Genomic DNA, 22,550 nt, shown 5'->3' with positions numbered 1-22,550 from the left:
TTTTCCTTCTGCTTAGTCTATGGGTCAGCATTTTCCTTCCCTTGTACTTCTTAATTCCCTTAAGTGGCAATTATTTAAGGCACAGTTAGAGAAGGTGCAATCTACATTCATCCAATAAAACCTAAATATTAAAAAGGACAGAAAAATCCAGCATGGTTACTAAGGATATATGGGAGAGCATTTAGCATTTGAAAGGTACCAAAGATCTGGTAAATGAAAAGATGGGAAAAATTATGAAGAACTATTGGAAGTAAAATAGAAATTAGAAGTACAAAAGAAGTGGTGTATCAGACAGACAAGACATCCTACTTACAAAAGGTCAAGATCCAAGATGCCAAGTCAAGAAATTAATGGAAAGTCGGTGCAGCATACATTGGATCAATGAAAGCAAACAAAAAGAAAGCCCCAAAGAAATTTTAAAAATCAGCATGGAATGCCAATGATTTGTGATTCATTGGAGCAATTATTGCTAAGGGCTGTTCTCGCGCATGGCCAAAAGTAGTAAAGCACTGAGCACACAACTAATACTTGTTTCAGTCCTTCCATCCCGAACATTACTCACATTTGTTTCAACACTTTTCTGGTTCTGCAATTATTTGCTATTATTTGTGCCATTTTGTGTAGTAACAAAATTTTGTGTAACAAGCAAATAATTCTTTCGTGTAATTTAAAAAAAAAAAAAAAAGAAAATTCAGACCATCACTTGCAAGCAAATCAAAGCAAATTTACAAATATTAATCACTGAAGTTATTTATCAAGAGTACATTCTTTCAGTGCCGGTTGTTAATATGTTGGCAGCATCTCAAAGGAAGAGAAAATCTAAAGTGTCCTCTAAATAACATACAGCCACAGTGAAAGAGGCCAAGAGGTGGTGGCATTATGTAGGCAAAATATACTGCTATGTGGTTATACTAAAATATAGTGCCCCCAGGTCTTGGAAGTACTGTTAGTTCAAATCTCCAAGTAATTAACTAATTTGTTCATAATTGGGATGCCACCATTGTGATATTTATTATTTGTATTTTTCTGAGAAATAAAATTTATGTAAAATTATTTATATAACAGCACTGTAAAATATTTAGAATATTTATATAATAGAACTAGATCATATTTTATATCATATATCATAAAATATTTATGCTGCATATATTTTATATATTAAAAATCCACAACACATTTTAAATCAACATTTTCATATTCTTCAAGTTGCATCTTACACTTTACATTTACTTCAATTAAAAAAAAGCATAACTTCCCTGGATGATACACTAAGAGATCTACTCTTAAAAGAACTTCTCCTAATAGGAAAGCAATTTAAATGTTCAGAGTATAGGATAATCTCCACATGAAAATATCCTGAATTACTCCTACGCACTCTCCACATTTACTTTTTATTCTTTCTGTAAGGTTCATTTCTTTTTTGTTTTTGTTTGAAAAGTTTTCTTGATGACCTTGATATCTCATTTTTTTGGTGTTTTTCTCAGAATTTAAATATGTTGATATCTGAATACTAATATTTCCTTTTATTATTTTTATTTACCACATACTATTATGCATAAATATTTTCAAGCAGAATTAAATATTTTTGCCTTTCTAGATGGCTGTCGTGTCTTAAGGGCTTTCTTCTACTTCTGTACTTTAATATTTCAGCCTTGCTTTAAAAGTTTTATGTTAAGATATCCTATTTTTAGCACCAAATAGGCAATAATATGTCTCGTTCTTCATGAAGGATATTTTATCTATTAGTGTAATGAAATAATAGCTTGGAGTAAGATTACCTTCTTTTCATCAGTGAAGCTGACATCCTTGCAGAGGCAACAGTCTTTGTGAACATTAGCAGAGATTTGGCATGTGGCTCCCAACGCAACGCAAGAAATTTGCAAAGCAGATGCCCATCCGAGGGTGTTTTGAGGGCAGATAAGACGTGGGTATTAGGGCTCAACAGAAAATTTCAAAACTGATGAGGGTTTCTGTATCAGTCAGTGTGGCACAGCCCCTTTCCAAGTCAGCCGAACGGTTCCCCACCTTGGAAACTAGGATGCCACAGGGAGGAAGGACAGGAAGGCATGTGCAGGCCAACACCCAGATTAACGTTTAGACAGGGGCAAGGAGATTCAAGCTGCTCAGGAGTAAAAGCTCACCCCACAAAAAATTAGTCGCCCTGTAACAAACGGGGATAGTTGTTCAGAAAGGAGCAATGATGACTAGGAAATCCCCAGAGCAGCGGGCCATGGGCAGAAAGGCATTGAACAGAATGCAAGAGAGACTACAGGTGCCATTGGTGCTATACACAATATGAAAACCACAGGTACAAGCTGGGCAGAGAATGGACTGAGAACAGGCCTGAGGAGAAGGACCTGGGCGTGTTGGTGGATGAGAAGCTCAACGTGAGACAGCAATGTATGCTCGCAGCCAGAAAGCCAACTGCATCCTGGGCTGTATTAAAGGAAGCACGGCCAGCAAGTCGAGGGAGGTGATTCTGCTCCTCTACTCCGCTCTGGTGAGACCTCACCTGGAGTACTGTCTCCAGCTCTGCGGTCCCCAACATAAGAAGGACATGGACCTGTTGGAGCAAGTCCAGAGGAGGGCCACGAAGATGATCAAAGGGATGGAGCACCTCTCCTATGAAGACAGGCTGAGAGAGCTGGGGTTGCTTAGCCTGGAGAAGAGAAGGCTCCAGGGAGACCTGATTGCAACATTTCACTACTTAAAGAGGGCTTATAAGGAAGGTAGGGATGAACTTTCTAGCAGGGCCTGTTGCAATAGGACAAGGGGTAATGGCTTTAAACTAAAAGAGGAAAGATTTAGACTAGATAGCAGGAAGAATTTTTTTATGATGAGGGTGATGAAACACTGGGCCACGTTGCTCAGAGAGGTGGTAGATACCCCATCCCTGGAAAAGTTCAAGGTCAGGTTGGACAGGGCTCTGAGCAACCTGATCTAGTTGAAGATGTCCCTGCTCATTGCAGGGGGGTTGGACTAGATGACCTTTAAAGGTGCCTTCCAACCCAAACTATCGTATGATTCTATGAAAAGCAACTAAAGGACTATGAAAGGAGTCCCTAAGCTCTTCAACAACAGCAGCAAAAGCTACATACTAGAAAAAAAAACCCAAAGGCTTTCATGACCTCTTTTTTTTTTTTGTTTTCTACTTTACTGCTACCTGGAAAGAACCAACTCTATGGTCAGGACCACACAGATAAAGATACTGGCTATGGAAGCTCTGCTAGGCATACAAAGCCATCTATTGGAAGCCACTTATAAAAATCAAATTACTTCGGTTTTAGGTTTTTTTAAAATGTAGATTAATTTTTCCTGAAACACAATAATACATAATCTACAGAGGTTATAAGGAACCTAGCTTTCTCCTTTACAAACAGAAAATCATTTATACTAGGTTTTTATTTCAAGCACACACTAAAATTATTATTCTTCACAAAAGACGAAAGGGAGTGTCTGCCAATCAACATGACACGCTATTGAAAGACTGGCACTAATAGCTATGACAAGAGCAAACCTGTTTGAAGCAGAGCTGCTGCTGCCTATTTTTTTTCTTTTTTTAAGTATACCAGCCATCAAAAATAATGTTTTATCTGACTAGAAACCCAAGCAATACTCTGCTACTGTAAAAGCTTCTACATGATTTGCCTATATCTAGCAATGACAGATTTTTAATACTGTTTCAAATTACAGCATTTAAAGTATTTTATTTGAACAGTGATAAAGACTAAGAATGTAACTATTCCAAGAAAAAAGTTAAATATGCTTGCAAACAAAACTGTGTATCCATTCTTTGGAGGTTTCATTCAAGGTATGAATTACAAGTTTGCATAGGTACTCAACTGACTTGTATTTCCATTATTTCATTGATGAGTATCATTCACCGATTTTATAGTTTATTAGTTTGATGAATTCAGAGAGTCTAAAAGTAAACAGGCTTTTATTATTTCATTTTTCCTATTTTTATATTTTCTACGAAAGAGTAGTACTAAAGAGAAGATGCAAAAAAAAGGACAAGAAAGAAAAAGAAAAACTTAGAAGTAGAAAAGCATTGGATACTAGTATAATTGCTATATTATCAGGTTATGTTTGTCCGATTCACATTCTGAATAAGTCTTCAGTTTCCACTTGGTAATACAGTTATACCTTGATAAAATCACATAATAGATCACACCATAACTTTTAGCAATCAATTTTTCCTCTTAATAATTTGATAAATGTAGCTGCCAAGTGGGATAAAGATCACAATTTTGTTTGGGATTAACTATCTGAACTTTCAGAATTCCATTCATGAATATTGCAACTGTTACAACTGATAGGATCGCAGTTTTGTCCCTTGTTGATGATGTAATCATGTTGTGGGTTGCTGGTACAGCCTTATTTTCAAAAGCTAAAGAAAGTGGAAGAGAAACATGCGGAGAGCACAGCCTTTTGAAAAGTGCACTTATACAAGTTTGGAAAAATATTTTTCAAACATGCATAAAAGAGACCTTGTAGTAAACTTCTCCTCATTTCACTGCTCTCTGAAAAGAACTAAAACATTCCCTAACTCTGTTCCCCTAATCTAAAAAAGGGCAGGATGTAGGCCCGGCTTAGTGAACAGATGATTAATTGAACTGTCTTTTCATTGATTTCAGATCTCAGGAGACAATAACACAGTAAGGGGACTGCCAACCAAAAGAACAGAATTTCATCAGGATTCTTCAAACACCTTAAATAAATAAATAAACACACATATTTTCCAATGTGTTTTATTAAGGATTTCACAACATACCAGAAAGAAACTTTTATCAGTCAAGTGTATCTCTACTCAGGCAAAGGTACTTCAGCCTGAAAGAGAGCAAGACTTTAGCATCAATGAAGGGAATGTCATCTCTATGAGAAAGAACACTTTGGGGGACTTACGGGTCTCCTCAGCTACCCCTTTGCTATCACAACACCTAAGCGCTTTAGATTCACAAACTCAACCTTAACAACAGGCTGTATGTAGATTAACACTGTTTTAAGATTTAAGAGCAGAAAGGACTATTAGATAACAGTCTGCCTTCTGGTATATCAAAACCCCCTAAATTACACTTAATTAGTTTTGCAGTGAACCCAACAAATTTGAGCCCCCCTAAAACCTATCTTCCAGAAAGACATCCAGTCTTCTCAAGGCTCAAAGGAGTGGAACAGGGTCATTTTTATTTTTTTTTGCTAGTTGCTGCCAGAGTTCAATCGACCTCATATTTAAGTATTTGCACCTTGTTTCTCATTTCAATTTGTCTGACTATGCTTTCAGTAACTGATTTTTCTTAGGCTTTTCTCAGCTAGATTAAGAGTAGCTCATGTGTGATATTTTCTCCCTGTGAAGCAACGAATACACTATAATCAAGTACCTATCTATCATTTTGGTCATGAATTATGTAATTCTTCATGAGCACTAAGCGCTCAATCACCACGTAGGCAGCCAACTGCCAAAACACAATCGTCACGATCTTTGTTCTGTGGATGCCCAACCCCAGAGGCACCTATAATTTTCACGGAGGCACAGGCACACAAAGCTGTACTTCCAAGCACTCCCCAAAACACGTCTGTGCAGCAAGGGGAAGCAGCTCACGCTTTTAGTTCTCTCAGGATCTGTAAGAGTAAGTGATCCTCCACTCCTACTCGCAGGGCCCAGGGTGGCAGACTCTCTCAGAGCATGCTGGATCACTTGCGTGCTTCACAAGCATAGTATCACTTTCAAAGAAAAAACAGACTCTACCAAAAAGTACAATGAATTGATCTGCCTTCCCTTATTTTTTTTTCTAAAGGAAAGACTTTAAAGAAAGACTTTGTATGATTGCTAATTCTAAATTAGGCAAAACATCTCCCAATTTTCTGTTCAATGTCTTAAGCAGTTCCCTAATCACGTAGTTGAGTGTTATGAAGCCATTTTCAAGCAAAAGCTTTGTGAAGTACGTAGGCATTGCACCTCTTCTCACATGGGGAAACTCGGACAGAGAGCAAGCCCGCTATATCAGTCGCTAAGTGAAAAAATGGATTATTCTGTTTTCTTAGAGTAGCACTCATTCTTGGGAGATCATGTTCACTTTTAACAATGCAGCATAGAAATAACAATACAGAGAAAAACAGTATCATCGCATAGCTTTCAACATGATCACAAAAACAATAATGAGCAAATTGCTCCTCTTCTCTCTGAAGAACTTTTTGCCTTACGGCCAGTTTAGTATCCACGGAAGACTACTATGCACACAGTGAGATGCCGTGGTCTCTGCAGCAATTGGAATAATGGAGATGTCAAGCCATAGATATTACGCTCTTTGGATATAAATAATGCATCATAATAGTATCATAATGTTTATAAGACAAGAGCTCCTAAATGACGAACATTTAGTTCAAACTGAAATTAGCACTATCAAGTGATGCTACTCCAAAGCAGACAAAGCACTGAGAAAAAGACCTGGTCTACTTATCCTTTTCAAGTTCTACCGCAGGTACGGGCCCTTTCCCACTTGTGAAAGTATTCAGGCTCAGTTCAACTCAGTATTGAGATGTAGCATCGGTTGGAAGAAAAAGCGTATCCAAGACTCTTGGAAATATAATGCATACAAGAATCAATGCAAAGATTTTTTCAACTTACTTTGAGACCCACCATACAGACAAGTCCACATTAAGCAACTCTGAAAAAATTTCTCATTTTAAAAAAAAACCCCAACACTAAAATGGTAGTCATAAACATGATATAACAATTCTCTCACTTACTGTATTAATTTTCCATTTGTAATGACAAATTTTCAGGTTTGCGCATTGATAACAAGAATAATATGAATAGCTTCCACTGGAACCAAATTTCCATGAGTAAAACATTAACTACAGGATTCCTGAGCTTGCTAGTAAGCCCACTTCTGTTCTAGAACAACAGCTATAAAATCTATCAGTGTCTTTAATGTGATTATTTAAAGAAAATAAATGAATATTGTGGATAATCAACAATCAACAAATTTCAATTTCGACACAGACCTTGAGAAAATGGGTCAGCAAAACAGTCATAAAGTTCTTACAGAGCAACACAGAATATTTCAAAACCAGATTTGAAGATTTGTATAAAAATTTGAAGTTAAATGCGTAAATTTGTATTTGAAATGTGATCTAGCAAATTCAACCCACAATTTTATGTGCAGGTGCATATATCTGTTGGTTTGTGTGCATTAAAGGCCTGTTCGAATGCAGTACATTTTAAAAGGTAAAGACAAAAGTATTCCCTGGATTGTTATTGTTTTAAAATATATAATGGTACTTCGCAAGGTTTATAAAGCATATAGTTGTATAGTTAAAGATCTCCCTCTATGCCAGAGCCTATAGCAAAAAGGGGAAAGTCTGAAGACCTGGTTTTGTGGCATTTCCATATAACAATTCCTCATGTTATACAGGAATTCAAAGATGCAGAACAGCAAGTGTTACCGCCTATCAATTACAGTATCATCCTTACTCATGTAGAAGCTAACTTGTTCTGCCTTCTACCTTCCACAGCCTCTCCCTTAGAAATACCGTTTCTTCAAACTCCTTACTGCCACTGACCCCATAAAGCAGAATAGTAGTTGCAAAAGAAAGCTAAACAGAAACGTATTAGAGCATTATATTATAAAGAGCATTAACTTTGAATTAGAAATCCAACTGGTAACTTTAGTTTCACAGGTGAGAAACAGACTTGATTTTTACTCCCAGCCACATCCTAAAGGTACCCCACAGCTCCATTCTTGGTGGGTTGTGGTGAAGGAGTTTCTGACTGGTGCCGGTAAGTGGTTGGATTTGGCGTTTGTCTCTTTGCCAGTGATGAAACTTATTCTATTTCTATTCTACTCAAAGAAGCAAAGGGGCTGGCTTTCCCGTTACAAAGCAATATTAGAACACAAAAGACAGACAAATATGTTTAAGTTAAAAAATCGATCTTGTATGGCACTTTCATACTCCTATCATCCTAAAGGGTTCTATGTCGTGTTGTGGATTCTCTGTGGGTGCAGCCAATGACCAATAAGTAATCAGTAACTCTGAACCAGACACAGAACAAATCTTATTTTGATAAGGGATGTTAGCCAGGGCACAGGAGTTATCCCCTCATTCCTCTAAAAATCTTCTCTAAAACCTTTAACTCTCAGATGTCCAGCAGTCAGAAATGGACTGAAAAGAAATGAAAACCCCTTTAATTTAACTCTGATGCGAATACACAATTATAACCCAGGTCCCGCTTTCACAGTGTTCCTTCCTGAAAGGAAAATACCAGTATCGCCCTTTGAGTGATGGGATTATGCAAACAATATTTCAACACTTTTGTAGTAAACCAATTCTAGGCTAGCCTGGCAATAATTAGGTGACAATGAATTCTTGCTAATAGTAAGATGTTTGTACAGTACCCTGTTTAGTGCAAAGGCATTTCTACAGTATAAGAATCAATGTATAGAAAAGAGATATCATTAGTATACAACATATTGATGACAGTTTTCCTATGTTGCCAAGACAAGCAAGTTGAATAGCTTTAACCACAACATGCTACAATGAGCAATTATTTTACCTAGATATAGTCTATATGAACAAGTAACACGAAAACTCACACAGATTTTGTAATTTTGGAAAAATGTTAATGGTTCTACCAGTGTTATATCTGTGTTATGCCTGTATATCTGTCTATTGAAAGCATTTTAATTGTTCATATTATTTTAAGTGGGATGATTGTAGTAAAAATCCAGCAATGTCTGGATTTAAGCTCTGAGTTGAATACTCATTCACTTTAGTGAGAACTATGGTGAAATGTGATCAGTTTTCTGACCTATTTTGAAATTGGTATTCCGCCAACTGGCATTTTGTTTGCACATCCAGATATTATCCACCATATGCTGACATGACATGATGATTGGTTCCAAAATGAAGTGGAATACTTGGCAAATAGAAATATATGGTACAAATAATACACTGCCTCTAGTCAGAAAAGCAAGCAGTCATTTTGAGAAGACTGAGAGGTTTTAAAATAACTTGAGTGTACACACTGCGCAGAGCTGAATGAAAGCTCTCTAGGTCGTGTTTTTTTACAGGGAAGAGGGTCTCAAAATTATGAGATCAATTCCTTACAGGAGAAGATTCAAATCTGACACAGCAGAACTAACAGTAGTATTCCAATGCAAGATTAATTTGCATCTTAGGGAGAATTTGGCCCACATAGCTTCTTCCTCCTCTGGATTCCCCAACTCCTTCTTCTCACCATCTGTTCTTTTTTCCCACTGCTCTGACTTGTCTTCCCGCCCAGTGATGTCTAAGTTATCTGCCTCTCCTGAGTTAAGATCACATTTCATTCAAGCTCCAGCCTAATTTTGTATTATTTCTCCTAACCTCTTGCCATTGAACTCTTATGTTTCTCCTAAATTGATGCTCCCATTAAACTTCTACCTTCTATTCTGAACTGTAGAATCTCTAAAAAAAAAAAAAAAAAAAAAAAAATCTTGCTCCTAAACAGGAAACACCCAACTTTTTTCTTTTAATTCCTGTTTCCAAAGAAATGTTTTTGTTTGGGATTCCTCCAGTGACTTCCATGTTGTGTGCTCTCTAATGTAAACCCTCAAAACATACACGTAAGTTATTGATTGATCTCTGCTGTTCTATCTTTTGATGTTGAACACTGTCTGCTTTTTTGTAATGAAATCTAAGAATTTTTAAAGTGGTACATTAATTTGCCACCCTATTTCATGAGGAATTTTGTTTTTCTGTTCTTGGGGGAAGAGGGTGGGCAGAGGGACTTGATACAGATGTTAAAAAAATATTCCTCTATAAAAGTTCAACTGGATTTCAAAATGAGGCATCTAAATAGCACACACTTCTGATGTTTATGTATTGAACTGCAAGCTTTACTTGTGAAACACGAATGGATTTCAGCGCTTAAATGCATAACCTTTACCCCTTGTGAAAACTTGAAGAGAACTAAGCCCATTTTAAACTCACGTTCTTCAGAATAAATGATAACAACATAACAGATAACTTTTTTATTGCAATCATTTAGGCCCGCTTATATAGAAAAGAGAAAAATTTGTAAGCAAAGGGAGAATGACCTTACCAGCATGCAAGTACGCCAGATCAGGATTTTCAATGTCTGGGTGTAGTTCTTTCAAGTGGTTGCGAAACTCCACAGGGATATTGGTTCCATAGTCACATTTAGGACAGTTATACATTTTTACTCCTTCATGCTTTCCCGTATGTAGGATATGTTTACGGATATTTTCAGCACAGTTAGACCTAAAAAGCAATGGAAAAAAGAAGAAATAATTATTCCCTACTAGTCGTTCAAATAAAACCTAGTGTAATAACAGAAAATGAGCAGTCATTACTCATTTTTCACTATCATCTGGCCAATTTTTGCATCCTCTTAGGTTTGGCATGAATGTTGTCCTTTACATGAAGGCTCCCAAAGCTCTTTCAGGTTAACTGAATGATATATCTGAACCAGAAACATTTAAATATGAACAATTTTTTACATTTGCAAAAGTCTTACAGTTTCTATTTTTCTTGATGGTGCTCAGTGATGGACAGAAATTAAGCTAAAGTCTTTAACTTAGCAAAACTGAAGTGCACAGATGCCTATAATATTCCTAACAGAGCTCACATGAACCTTTCCTACACAGTTCCTAGATTCCACAAGAGCTGCTGTGAATGATTTTTGTAAGGATATTTCACCAACTCTCATCCCACCTTATGAACTGTTCCTAGAAGAGAGAATTGAGTTGTTCAAGTTTATAGCTTTTTGAAAATACACAGATTCTGATTTATATCATAAATACAGCTTTTGTGAAAGCAGTGTTTTCATGCATAAAAGTCAGAATACATATACAATTAGTTTTATGCATTTACACAAATAAATATTTCTAATGTTATTTCTGAAAAAAAAAAAGTGGATAGAAGAAGATCTCACATTTCTTTTATCCACAAAGTGATCCATGATATGACAGTAACTTTTAATTTCCAGTCTTTAAAATTTTCAGTCTCATTCCAAAATTATAGAATCATAGAATAGTTTGGGTTGGAAGGGACCTTTAGAAGTCATCTAGTCCAACTCCCCTGCAATGAGCAGGGACATCTTCAACTAGATCAGGTTGCTCAGAGCCCCGTCCAGCCAATTCCTCATCCACTGAACTGTCCACCCATCAAATCCATATCTCTCTAATTTAGAGAGAAGGATGTTGTGGGGGATCGTGTCAAAGGCCTTACAGAAGTCCAGATAGATGACATCCATAGCTCTTCCCCTGTCCACTGATGTAGTCACTCCATCATAGAAAGCCACTAGGTTGTTCAGGCAGGACTTGCCCTAGGTGAAGTCATACTGGCTGTCAGAATCACCTCCCTGTCCCCCATGTACCAAATATTTTTCATTAGAATTTCCTACTTATTCAAATTCTGTGATGAATCCCATTTAAAATATATTGCTTCTTCATTTATTTCAATCAGAAATAACCATTATATTTATTCTTGAATCAAAATAATGGCCTGTATACAATTTTTTTAGACTTTCTTAGTACTGTACGCCATTAGTATTTTCAAACTAAGAACAGCAATTCAGTTTAACTGAAAAAAGTACAAATACTCAAGTGAACTATTTAAATACATAATACTTCACAAATGTTCAAATAAGACAACAGTAGTATTTTGAGCAACTGATTGGTTACCTGTCACTGTTAGAAATACCACAGTAACAGACACCTAAAAAAGGACCCCAAAATAAACTGGAAGTAGCAGCTTGAAGTTCTGTTGGAGTGCTTGTCTCTCCCTTGGAGATGGTCATAGTAAAGCTGGTATCTGCCTTACGGTGCTGCCAAAGCTCACCCTCTGTCATGTCCATCTGCTATATACCAGTATAATGATCAGACTCCTGAGAATGTCAGAGAAGACGCTTATGTTCAGTGAAAAATATGGGAAATATTGGCCCTCAGCATCTTTCAGGATTCGGCCCTAAAAAAAGTACAATGCTCATAAATGTTGTTAAAATGAAACATGTATTTTATTAAATAAAAAAAGGGATAGTGTACACTGCAATGAAAGCAGGAGACAATCTGGTAACCTTCTATCATGGGTTATACTTTAAAGGGCAGTGGATTAAAGCAGAGCATACAAATCTGAAATAAAATATCTGTGTCCTTTTAGCTCAGCTCTCATACTATGTTAAGGAAAGATAAGAATTTTAACTTTGAAATATTTCTGTGAAATATGTAAGGGATCTGTGGAAAACTGTGTAAGAGTTGTGAAGAAAACCCAGCCTGTTCAAGTCATAAAAGGCCAGTTCTATCTCCTTTGATTTGCGAATTTGCTCCAACCACTTTAAATGGAGCAACCCTGAAGTCTCATTTATTCAGTCATCAGTAAAAATCTGTGACTAAACATGCCAACATACTGATATATTCATCATGTGAAATAAAAATTTTTAAAAAAATATTTTTCCATGTGATGAGGCCAGAAAGGCTTAATCAGAAATAAGGACTATGAGATCACAAGGCATTACAAATGGCCTCTCGTATTAGGTTGCAATGCAGCAATTGCAATATAATGTAAACCATGAAGGTAACAACTGGCAAATCCAACCACTTTTGAAGCCAAATAATACCTTTAAATATGACATGACAAAAATGTACTGCATATAAAATGGGTTTTTTTAATTATTCAGTGTGCTTTGACTGTCTGTTTTATTAGGAGTCTTCTCCTGAGTACTGTACAAGTATGTTATTATATCTCTGACACAACCCCCCCAAAACTCTGTGTATGTGTGTACTTACATCACTTCATCTCATATGACTAAACACAGAGGTCTGTGATTTTAAACAGCGCTGTATTTTCATTAAAGCTATACCATGATAAACATCTAACTAAAATATTATAGTGTTGCAATAGTGATGATAGTTAAGCATTTGACAGGCTTTGTATTATAAAATTCACTTCCAGGAGTTTATAAACTTTGAGATAAAGATTCCCTTTATTCTGAAATTTGGCAACGTAGAGCCCAGCCCAAAAGGAATTGTTTGAGTAAAGTCTTTCTGTTTTTTTGATTTCTACTCTGAATTACAGCCACAAACAAACAAATGCAGCTTTTAAGAGGCTAGCCTGTGTTCCAGTAAGGCTACACCAGAGGCTTCTAATTTAAATTACTATTCCTTAATGTAAGCACACTTTTGTCCTTATGATCCATTTTCCAGTTTGAAAATCAAATGTATATATTTCTGGCAATTTTTCCGTGCTCTGCAATAACAGAAAGGGCACTCATTAGAGAGACTGAATTAGTCTGAAGCGATAGTCTAAGGGTTTGTATTCAATGCTGGTGCAGAGAGGCACAACAGAAATTTGGGTTTTATTTCATGTCTTGCTGTGAATCTTCTTATCAGACATGAATAAAGGTTTAAGACTCGATGCAAACTCCACAACAATTCTAACAAAGGGAAGTGAAAGGCCTGTAGAGAGTTTGCAGTGTCCTGTCAGTGCTATACATGGAGAAAGAGAAGATGGGAAGTATTCCTAAGACACGTTGCAGATGAACAGGAAATATGAGGAGCTGAAAAGCTCAGCCTGTACTTCCCATGCAATAAGCCTGGATGACTTTCTCCACCAAAGACTGACATTTTGGGAAGGGTGTAGGCCTACTTTCCACTGCACACATGCGGGAGAGCTCCCACATTTCTGTAAAGGACAATGCTGTGAAGTAAGGGAGATAGATGGCAAGTTTCTCCTGAGAAATGCAGCTACTGCTTAAGACAAAAGGAAAACCTCTTTTGGCTGAAGATAAAAAAGGGCTTTTATCTCTAATGTTCATTGGACAGTGATGCATCCACATTGCTGTTCTAACTGCACATTTCATGTTGTCATTAGAAGTCCATTCCTACCAACCAGTTACCTGTTTTTCTTTTGCTGCTCTCATTAAATTAAGGGTTGCTGCATATTCGAATAACAAAAACTGGAAATTACTTGTAAGTTGTAAAACTGTACTTTAGTCACAGAATGGTTGAAGTTGGAAGGGAACTCTGGTAGGCATCTGGTCCAACTCCCCATCTCAAGTGGGGACACCTAGAGCCTGTTGCCCAGGACCATTGTCTAGACAGCATTTGAGTATCTCCAAGGATGGAGACTCCACAATCTCCCTGGGCAGCCTGTGCCAGTGCTCAGTCACCCTCACAGTGGAAAAGTGTTTCCTGATGTTCAGAAGGAAACTCCTGTGTTTCAGTTTGTGCCCATTGCCTCTAATCCTGTCACTGGACATCACTGAAAAGAGCCTGGCTCCATCTTCTTCACACCATCCCTTCAGGTATTTATAGCTTTCTCTTCTCTAGGCTGAACAGTCCCAGCTCTCCAACGTTTGCTTATTTGAGAGAGCTGCTCCGCTGCCTTCATCCTCTTAGTGCCCCTTTGCTGGACTCTCTTAAGTATGTCCGTGTCTCTCTTGTACTAGAACTGACACAATGCTCCAGGTGTGGCCTCACCAGCACTGAGTAGAGGGGAAGGATCACCTCCCTTGACCTGCTGGCAGCAATCCTCCTAATGCAGCCCAGGATATAAATAGCCGCCTTTGCTCCAAGGACACGTTGGTGGACCATGCTTAACCTGGTGTCCAGCACGAACCCAGGTCTTTTTCTGCAAAGCTGCTTTCCAGCTGGTCAGCCCCCACCATATATTGGTGCATGGGCTTGTTCCTTCCCATGTGCAAGACTTGGCACTTTGCCTTGTTGAACTATATGAGGTTCCTGTCAGCCCATTTCTCCAGTCTGTTGAGGTCCCCCTGGATGGCAGCATGACCCTTTGGTGTACCAGCCACAGTTCTGTGTCACCTGCAAACTTGCTGAGGGTAGATTCTGCTCAGTCATGCAGATCAATAATGAAGATGTTGAAGAGAACTGGACCCAATATGGACCCCTGCGGTACACCACTACTTACTGGCCTCCAACAGACTTCATGCCACCCTCTGGGACCGCCCAGGCTGTTCAAGATGATTTAAGTTACTTTTGATGTCATTGTCACTTACGTAAGCAAGTCTCACAATACTGATAACTACCTAGATAGGAACAGCATACCAGATAAAAAAAAAGCTGGATAGGTATTATAACAGTGAGTAACAGCCTCTAACGGACATCCCAGTGGCACCCTATCACAGTGAGACTCAAAGCTGCTCCACAATGAAGCAATGAGGCCTAAAGCAAACTTCACTATTCCAAGGATGAGAACAAAACAGTTTATTCACGTTTTCAGTGCAAGCACAGGCACCATCCAGAATGACAAAGAAGGGCCACATCCCTTTGCGCCCTCCGTCTGCTTCTTAGCAGCATTGATCTGCTTTGCTAGGAGGGTGGAATCAAGTGGAAGGTTAGGAGTAGCATAAAATGCTCAGACATGTTGTCAGCATAAGAAGCCATGGCCTTTGTTTACTTTGTCTTCCCTCTCCTATTGCCTCTCTGCTATTCTTACACATATCAGTTTTGTTACAAAAAAATAGGACATTGAGCTAAGAGCAAGAAACAGAGTGCCTGGTCTACAGGACAGTGGGAAAATACCTGCTCCTAGTTTGCAGAGCATAAATTCTCATAACTGCCTTACTCTCTAAACCAGAAAATACTATTGTTCCTCTAGCCCCTAAAAGTAGTATAACTCTGCCCCTGTGCAGCCATTTTCTCAATGGCACTGGTGAGCTATAGTGTGCCACTGACAAGATTCCTCAGCACAACTAGGTTTACCCCATTAGAAAACAGCAGCACTGTTCGGGGCTCCGGGATGGTAGAGCACAGAGGTGCACTTTGCAGGAGGCAGAGATGGGAGTTCAAAGTCAGCAGCAGGTAAACATGGGAGGAATGATGAGCACGTTTGTGCCAGGATAGTGAGCCTGAAGGTCCCCATAGTAAGTTCTGGCTGTGGTCGTTATTCGCCCATCATCTCTTCCTTCTCTCCCATCTTGCAGGGCTCAGCCAGTTCCACCAGTCAGCAGGAAAAGCTGTTAAGAGGGCAGGGCTCTGGGCACCCTTTCCCCGCACAGAGAGGCTCAGCCCTGCCCTCATGGCTGGATGCAGGGGGTCATGCTCTGCCTTCCTCCCAGCCAGCGGCACTGGTTTAAGCAGCCCATGTAGGCAGCTGAATTCAGTAGGTAACTGTGGAGCTGTGGCTGCCCCATACCAGAGCTATTTGCTGTTCTCATCTTTTATGCAGCATTTTGGACCAAAATCAAGGAGTAAGAGAAATTCATAAAACATCTTCTGTTCATTCTAAATTTGCCCGTGCAGAATAGGAATGCTTCTATATTTTCTAAGGGTTTTGTACATGAGAATAGATTAGCATTGTATTCAACAGCTAAATGAAATATAGCAGGAAGCAACCTATTTTTATTAAGATGTTTTACTAATGGGGAACTGAAATTAGAACACTCTTCCATTATGCAGTGCCTGACATTTTCAGAAAGATGCTTACTGCAAGGCATGGAAATGGAAGGTTTTGGAGGTGCAAATGAGGCAAAATGTTAATTATCTAGCACACTAAGGTTTAAAAATTTTAGCACCTTTTAGGGCTCTTATTTGCACAAAATAAACCTTTTTTAAAAGGTTTCCTCCAGGACATTAGGTACAAATATCCTCTTTCTGCAGAGAAATGCATATAACCTAAAGGACTTATGGCAGCTTCATGGATGTCACTATTTACAATGTAAAAACAAACACAGTGACACAGCTGACTGAGTGAAAAGATTTCTATTTTTCTACTGTTCGTCAGTATGAATCAAGTTCACCCTCATATGGACGCGCTCTGAAGGTCTTCTGCACTGTTTATACTCTGCTATGCAACCTGCAAGTAGTACACAGAAATTGCAGTATTTTGATTAAAAAATAGCAAAGTCCCTGGATACTTTGTTCCAGAAATAAAAGCAGTTATGATGAAAGCAAACTTCTCATGAAAGCAGTATGTGTCATCATAGATTCTAACCTCAGTTATTCACCAAAAATTTGCAGGTGTTTAGTTCACAGAAAATGCCACCTAACAGAAAACTGTCTTTAAATAAAAACTGCAATAATGTAATTACACTAGAAAAGGTGAGCCAGAGATTTTTAGAAATGCAAAGTCATATAGAACATTTAGTTTGACCTCATGGATAGTTCATAAAAGGTTTGCCCAGTGCTTCTTTCCTCAAACCCTACCTCTTTTTGGTACTAAACAATGATTTTCAGAGACACGCTGAAATCTGATGGAGAGCAATCAGGAATCCATAGCAATCGTAGGCAAATTACTGTAGTTGATCACTCTCACTTTTACCAGCTGTAAATATTTCTTATACTCCTGCATCCAGCTAACAGATGGTGTTACATTTTCAACTCATCTTGCTTAGCTGAAGGATGATCCTCTGCTATCTGGACCTCTAGTGGATGAGCTACAGAGATCCAGTTCCTTTCATCTCACTTTGGGAAATCATCAGATTCTTCCTAACTCTTTTCAATTGTAAACATTGCTTTAAGCTTTGAATACTAGAGCGCATTTCACACCAGTGCTGTATACATGGATGCCAGGACTTTCCCTGTGCTCAGCATTCTCCAGTTCCAGCCAGGAGTTCTGTGAGCTCCTGGATATTCCTCAAAGCACCGAGAGCTCCTGTTCACTCATTTAAATGCAGGGAACTTTCGGGTTTTTTCTGTGTTATTGCTTCCCAAAATACAATCCTTTTAGCCTGCCTTTATGTCTTACTTGCATTGTATGAAAACTAGCATTCAGTAGAGTGACGGTAAACAACCTAATGGGCAATATTTTCTTGACAGGAAAGAAACAAATACCTCAATCTGTGGTAATTACATTATACAAACAGGCTTATTCAATCAAAACCTTCACAATGACAATCACTCTGCCCAACTTCTACTAAGCAAAAACCCAGACAAACAAACCAATGAAAAATTCTTCCCAGCATACTCAAGATTTATCTACATTCTGTTTTTAAAAGAAAATAAACTGATTTCCAGTTAACTCAAACTAGCTACAACATTATACACAATCTGCATACACCACTAGCACTCAGTTCAGACCATTGCACAAGAAATAATAAAAACCAGAAAAATATCATGGCCAAAAATACATTCTGAAATGCGTTGAAACTAACATCATAAAAATGTAATTATACATTAACACACATACATAACATATATATGTGCATATATATACCAGAAATGTGGTACATTCTCTCAGTCTTCTTGTTACTAGCATTCACCTGGGTTACTTTTTCCTTACTCTTTTCTGCAAAAATCCTACCTTTTCTTTAGGTTTTAAATGACTGGGGGAACAATCACATGAATACAAGCGCTAGCACTCCGCAATCCGCCTCAATTATCAAGCAACTTATGATACTATTGCCAGCATTAGCAGCATACAGCTCCATGGGAACTCAGGAGGTCAACCACAACGAACCCAGTGCCAGCTCAGTTCTGCCTGTGTCTCTGCTGGCAAACATCTCTCTATGCTGTTCATAAAGACCTCTGGTGGACAGTGGCAACGAACTGCTGGGGGACTGCAGCATTTTTACCACTACTGCTGTTTCTGCAGTGAACGTTTGTCCACGGCTGATGCTTTTCAACCATACCAAGCTAAGAGGACCGCAATACACATCCACAGTGGCATAAAAATGCATGCCCTACAATCTGGTGGCCACGGGTATTGCCATGTTTTACGTGTACTGCCATGTATTGCGTGTATTGCCACTCAGAAAATATGAAGTAGCCCGTAAAAGAGAGTACACTACATTTACATGTTTTAATGAGATTTTATGATACAGTCAGTTTCACAAAGAAAATAATAAAAATGTATTTGGGATTTATTCTGACAGTATTATAGTAACACCCAGGGATAATAATCGTAATGTTTTCTGCTTTTCTACATTTATAGCTTTGCATTTTTTTCTGTAATGATCTATTTGTTATGACATACAGTATGTGTGACAGATGTCCAATGCTGGCTGCTAAAAAGTAGCAGAGCCCTGTAGGGAAGCAGCAAAAACTTGTGCGTCAGCACTGAAAATGATGGAAGATTGATAATTACTGCTTGTGTCTCAGCTCCATTCAGTAGACTAGCATATCCAAATTGTAATCTGGCCAGAGATCTACCATCACATTTACAATGTATTGGAATAAAAATTCCCAATTTCAAATAACTGACCATTACAAACACATGTGATACAAGGAGTTGATTATGATAGCCAAAACGCATGCTTTTAAAGGCAAATTCAGGGTAATTGGAAATTCTGAAGGGAAATAAGAAGTGATGTACTCTAGTCTTGTTTACCTCTGAGGAATCTGTAAAGCCGGTTACAACCCCGCACACTGAACAACCATCAAAGTATAAAACCATAGCTGGCATCTAGATCTACTCATAAATTTTCAGCCAGAATATTTTTCTCAAAAATAAAAAAAATGTTTAGTTCACAACACACCACAACATAAGGAAAACTTGATTTTTGCAGAAAAAAATTATCTCTGATTCCAAGGAAATAATGGCTTCCTGCCTTAAATGCTTCCATTAATTCTGCTTTCTACAGGAAGAGAAAGAAATAAAGAGGAACCTTTTAGATAGAAACCTGGAAAACTATTGCTAGACTTGGGAGGAGCAGGTGGGAAGGGTGCAGAAAGGCAGGGAGACGTGCCTCAGCTCTCGACCTGTGCTGTGATCCCCACCGCCCCCCGAGGTGCAGTGCAGAGCTGGGCTGCTCAGCTCCTGAGTCTGCTGAGGAGCTCTTTGGGGGGAGCCGCAGTGTCTCCTTCTACTGACGACAGGGAAAACAAAACAACAACAAAAAAGACGCAAAACCAAAGAAGCATTTTTGTCCACAGGACTGATTTGCTATTGAAAACTCGCCGAAGAAGCATTTTTTCCACAGGACTGATGTGCTACTGAAAACTCACCATAACATTTGGTAGGACTCCTGGCTTCCGCCTGACTGTGGGCAGAGTGGGCTCTGTAATGGCCTGGCTCAAGGGCTCTCTGGATGTGCCTGCCTGCAGCGCGTGAGGGATGCAGAGGTCTGCGGTGCCGATTGCACTGCTGCACCGTGTCAGCCAAGGTTTAAGTGGCAGAAATAGCAGGTGGAGTTCATCTATTTCACAGTAACTGAGAATAATCACTCCATTGTTCATGCGCTTCCTCCCTCCCCCTTTCCTTTCTCGTTGGAGCAGATGGAATAAAAGAGAAGATGGTCTGAGAAACAGCACCTCTGCAGTGGTGTAAGGATGGAGACCGGGCTTTAAGTCTCATAGGCCCTGATTTAGCAAGGTACTTATGCACTTGTGCAGCTTAAGTACAAGCAGCCCCATTGACTTCAAAAGAATGACTCACAAGCTTAAATTTATGTACATGATCAAATACCTTGCTGAAATGAGGCCATGGAAAGCATCCATTTTTTAAAAAAGCTAGGATGAATTTAATTGAAGACACACTTTTCCTTTCAACATCAATTTTTCCCCTATTGTACTTCTTTTAATGACCACATAAAGTAACCGAACAATTCTGTAGAGTCTGTTTGTATATCCTCAGGAACCCATAAAGTATTTTCACAAATATAAAAGTGCAGATGGAGCCTAAGAAAGGGTGTGGAGTCTATAGGCTGCACAAGATGAAACTGGACTCCTAATGTTGCTGGAGTCAGAAATGATAGCAACAGACCCTAAAGGCTGCCTGTCAATCTCAGATGCAGATGGCACTTCTTCCAACTGGCCTTCGTGTCAGTTCCTTCAGCCATTTTAGTGACAACACGGCTCCCTAGAGGGCAGATCCTGTTGCTTTGCAGCCTGGATTCATACCCAGGGCACTGTGGCCTGTACGATCTCTGCTCAAAGTAGTTTTTTTTAATGCTAATGCATTGCCTCTTCTTGCCCTATCCCGGCCCCAACCCCCCATGCAAAAAGAGATGGTCATTTTCTTCCTCCTTTCAAATGTTCCAATTTATCAATGGAATAAACATTAATTGTCTGAAAGATTCCTTTTTGTTATGCATGCCAAAAGTATATATAAAATCCCTGCTAATAAAACTTGCAGATGACACTGTAATTGGTAACGTGATTAATACCGATGACACTGCAGTCATACAGAGCAGTTTCACAAGCTTGGCCTGTTCAATCAAAACACGTACAGAGACAACTACGCGTTTGGTCTCCCACCTTTGCTCAATGCATGCAAGTAACTTTGAGAATGCAAGAATGCTGTGAAAAGCTGTGACATTGAAAATTATTTAGGGATTAGTGGACCAGCAGTTTAACGTGAGCTTCCAGTGTGATGCTCTAAGCAGAAAGGTCCCATGTCATCTTTAGATGTATAAGTAAGGAAGTGGCAAGCAAATGTAAGGATGTAATGTTCTTTTTTATGACACTGGAGAAACTAATTCTAGTATATCTACTTCCATATTACTCCCTACATTTTAAAAAGGAAACCAACAACCAAAAATTATTATAAATAGAAATACAAGTTAAGGGGGAAAAAACCCCCAAACATTTATACTAAATAAACTCTGTTTTGCTTACTACATTTGAGCTTGGGGCATGAGTAACTTAAGAGGGAATAAATTTGTGACTAAGGGACACCTTAACTTAGAGAAAACCTGTAACAAAACCAAAACAGATGACTCAAGTTGCAGTCAACTTCAAATGAGAAATAAAGCACAATTTCTTCAATGCTTTCAGCAATTAACCTTTCACACAAGAGGAGCGGGTTCTCCAACTTTGGATGTTTTCAGATCAAACCTGAATGTCTTTCTAGATGATAAAATTTAGTCAAACGCGAGAGGCTCAGTACAGAGCAAACTGGAAAAAAAAAAATAAAAAAAAAAACAGTTTTTTTTCTGTAGAAGGTCAGACCAGCTGAGCTTAAGGCTTTTTCCGGGCTCAAAGTCTACAAGAAGTACAGTTTAAGTCTGAATAATGTCATTGTGAGGTTAGACATTTATTGTGTTTCCATGATGTCATGGAAATTTGTTCAGTCTGCAAATTAAAATATCTTCTTCCTGGCTGTCAATACTGCAAAACCATCTTAGGTTCTGAAAGTCAAATCTGATTCTTTAGTTGGAGGTATGATTGATTATCTGATCTAAAATCTGCCTGGAAAGTATATATCGGAGAAACATCATTCTCTTCAGATTATGTCCTCATAATGCCATTGTCTGCACAAATATAAGTAAATGCAGCATTTGGCTCTGTACTTTGAGCTTACTTCACAGTCATCATTCACCCCAGGAAAACTGGTTTTAAGAGTAGGGAGCAAGCAGAACTTAATTTTTGTTCCTACAAGAGTACATTTGCCTACAAGGACGCCCTGCTGCTCAGTAAGAAATTGCAGTTTTCCTGTAGCTACGTTTTCACAGTAGACCTACACATCAAGTTCAACGTGCTGTGTACATCACCAAGAGATACTGAAATGGAATACTGCTGAAGGAAAGCACTGAATTTTGTATTTGATTTACCTAGCATACCTACTGCATATATGCAGAGTAAAACGTGTAAGAGAGTTTCTAGCACTTCTACTCGACTTCAAAATCCTAGCTAAGCTATCTTGTAAAA

At 38.5% G+C, this 22,550-nt stretch overlaps 1 protein-coding gene across 1 annotated transcript in view; it reads right to left on the bottom strand.

The window, feature by feature from the left end:
• ZNF407 (zinc finger protein 407) overlaps positions 1–22,550 on the bottom strand; it is a 350,778-nt gene that overhangs the window by 92,007 nt on the left and 236,221 nt on the right. The window contains exon 8 of the mRNA XM_054191717.1: positions 10,085–10,263. Within this exon, the coding sequence (XP_054047692.1) occupies positions 10,085–10,263 (179 nt within the window). The remainder of the gene's footprint in view (positions 1–10,084; positions 10,264–22,550) is intronic.

This window comes from Rissa tridactyla, chromosome 2, assembly GCF_028500815.1.
Source record: "Rissa tridactyla isolate bRisTri1 chromosome 2, bRisTri1.patW.cur.20221130, whole genome shotgun sequence".
In the NCBI taxonomy this organism is placed as follows: Eukaryota; Metazoa; Chordata; class Aves; order Charadriiformes; family Laridae; genus Rissa; species Rissa tridactyla.
Note: the sequence above shows the minus strand (reverse complement) of the source record. Positions and strands in the feature narration are given on the sequence as shown.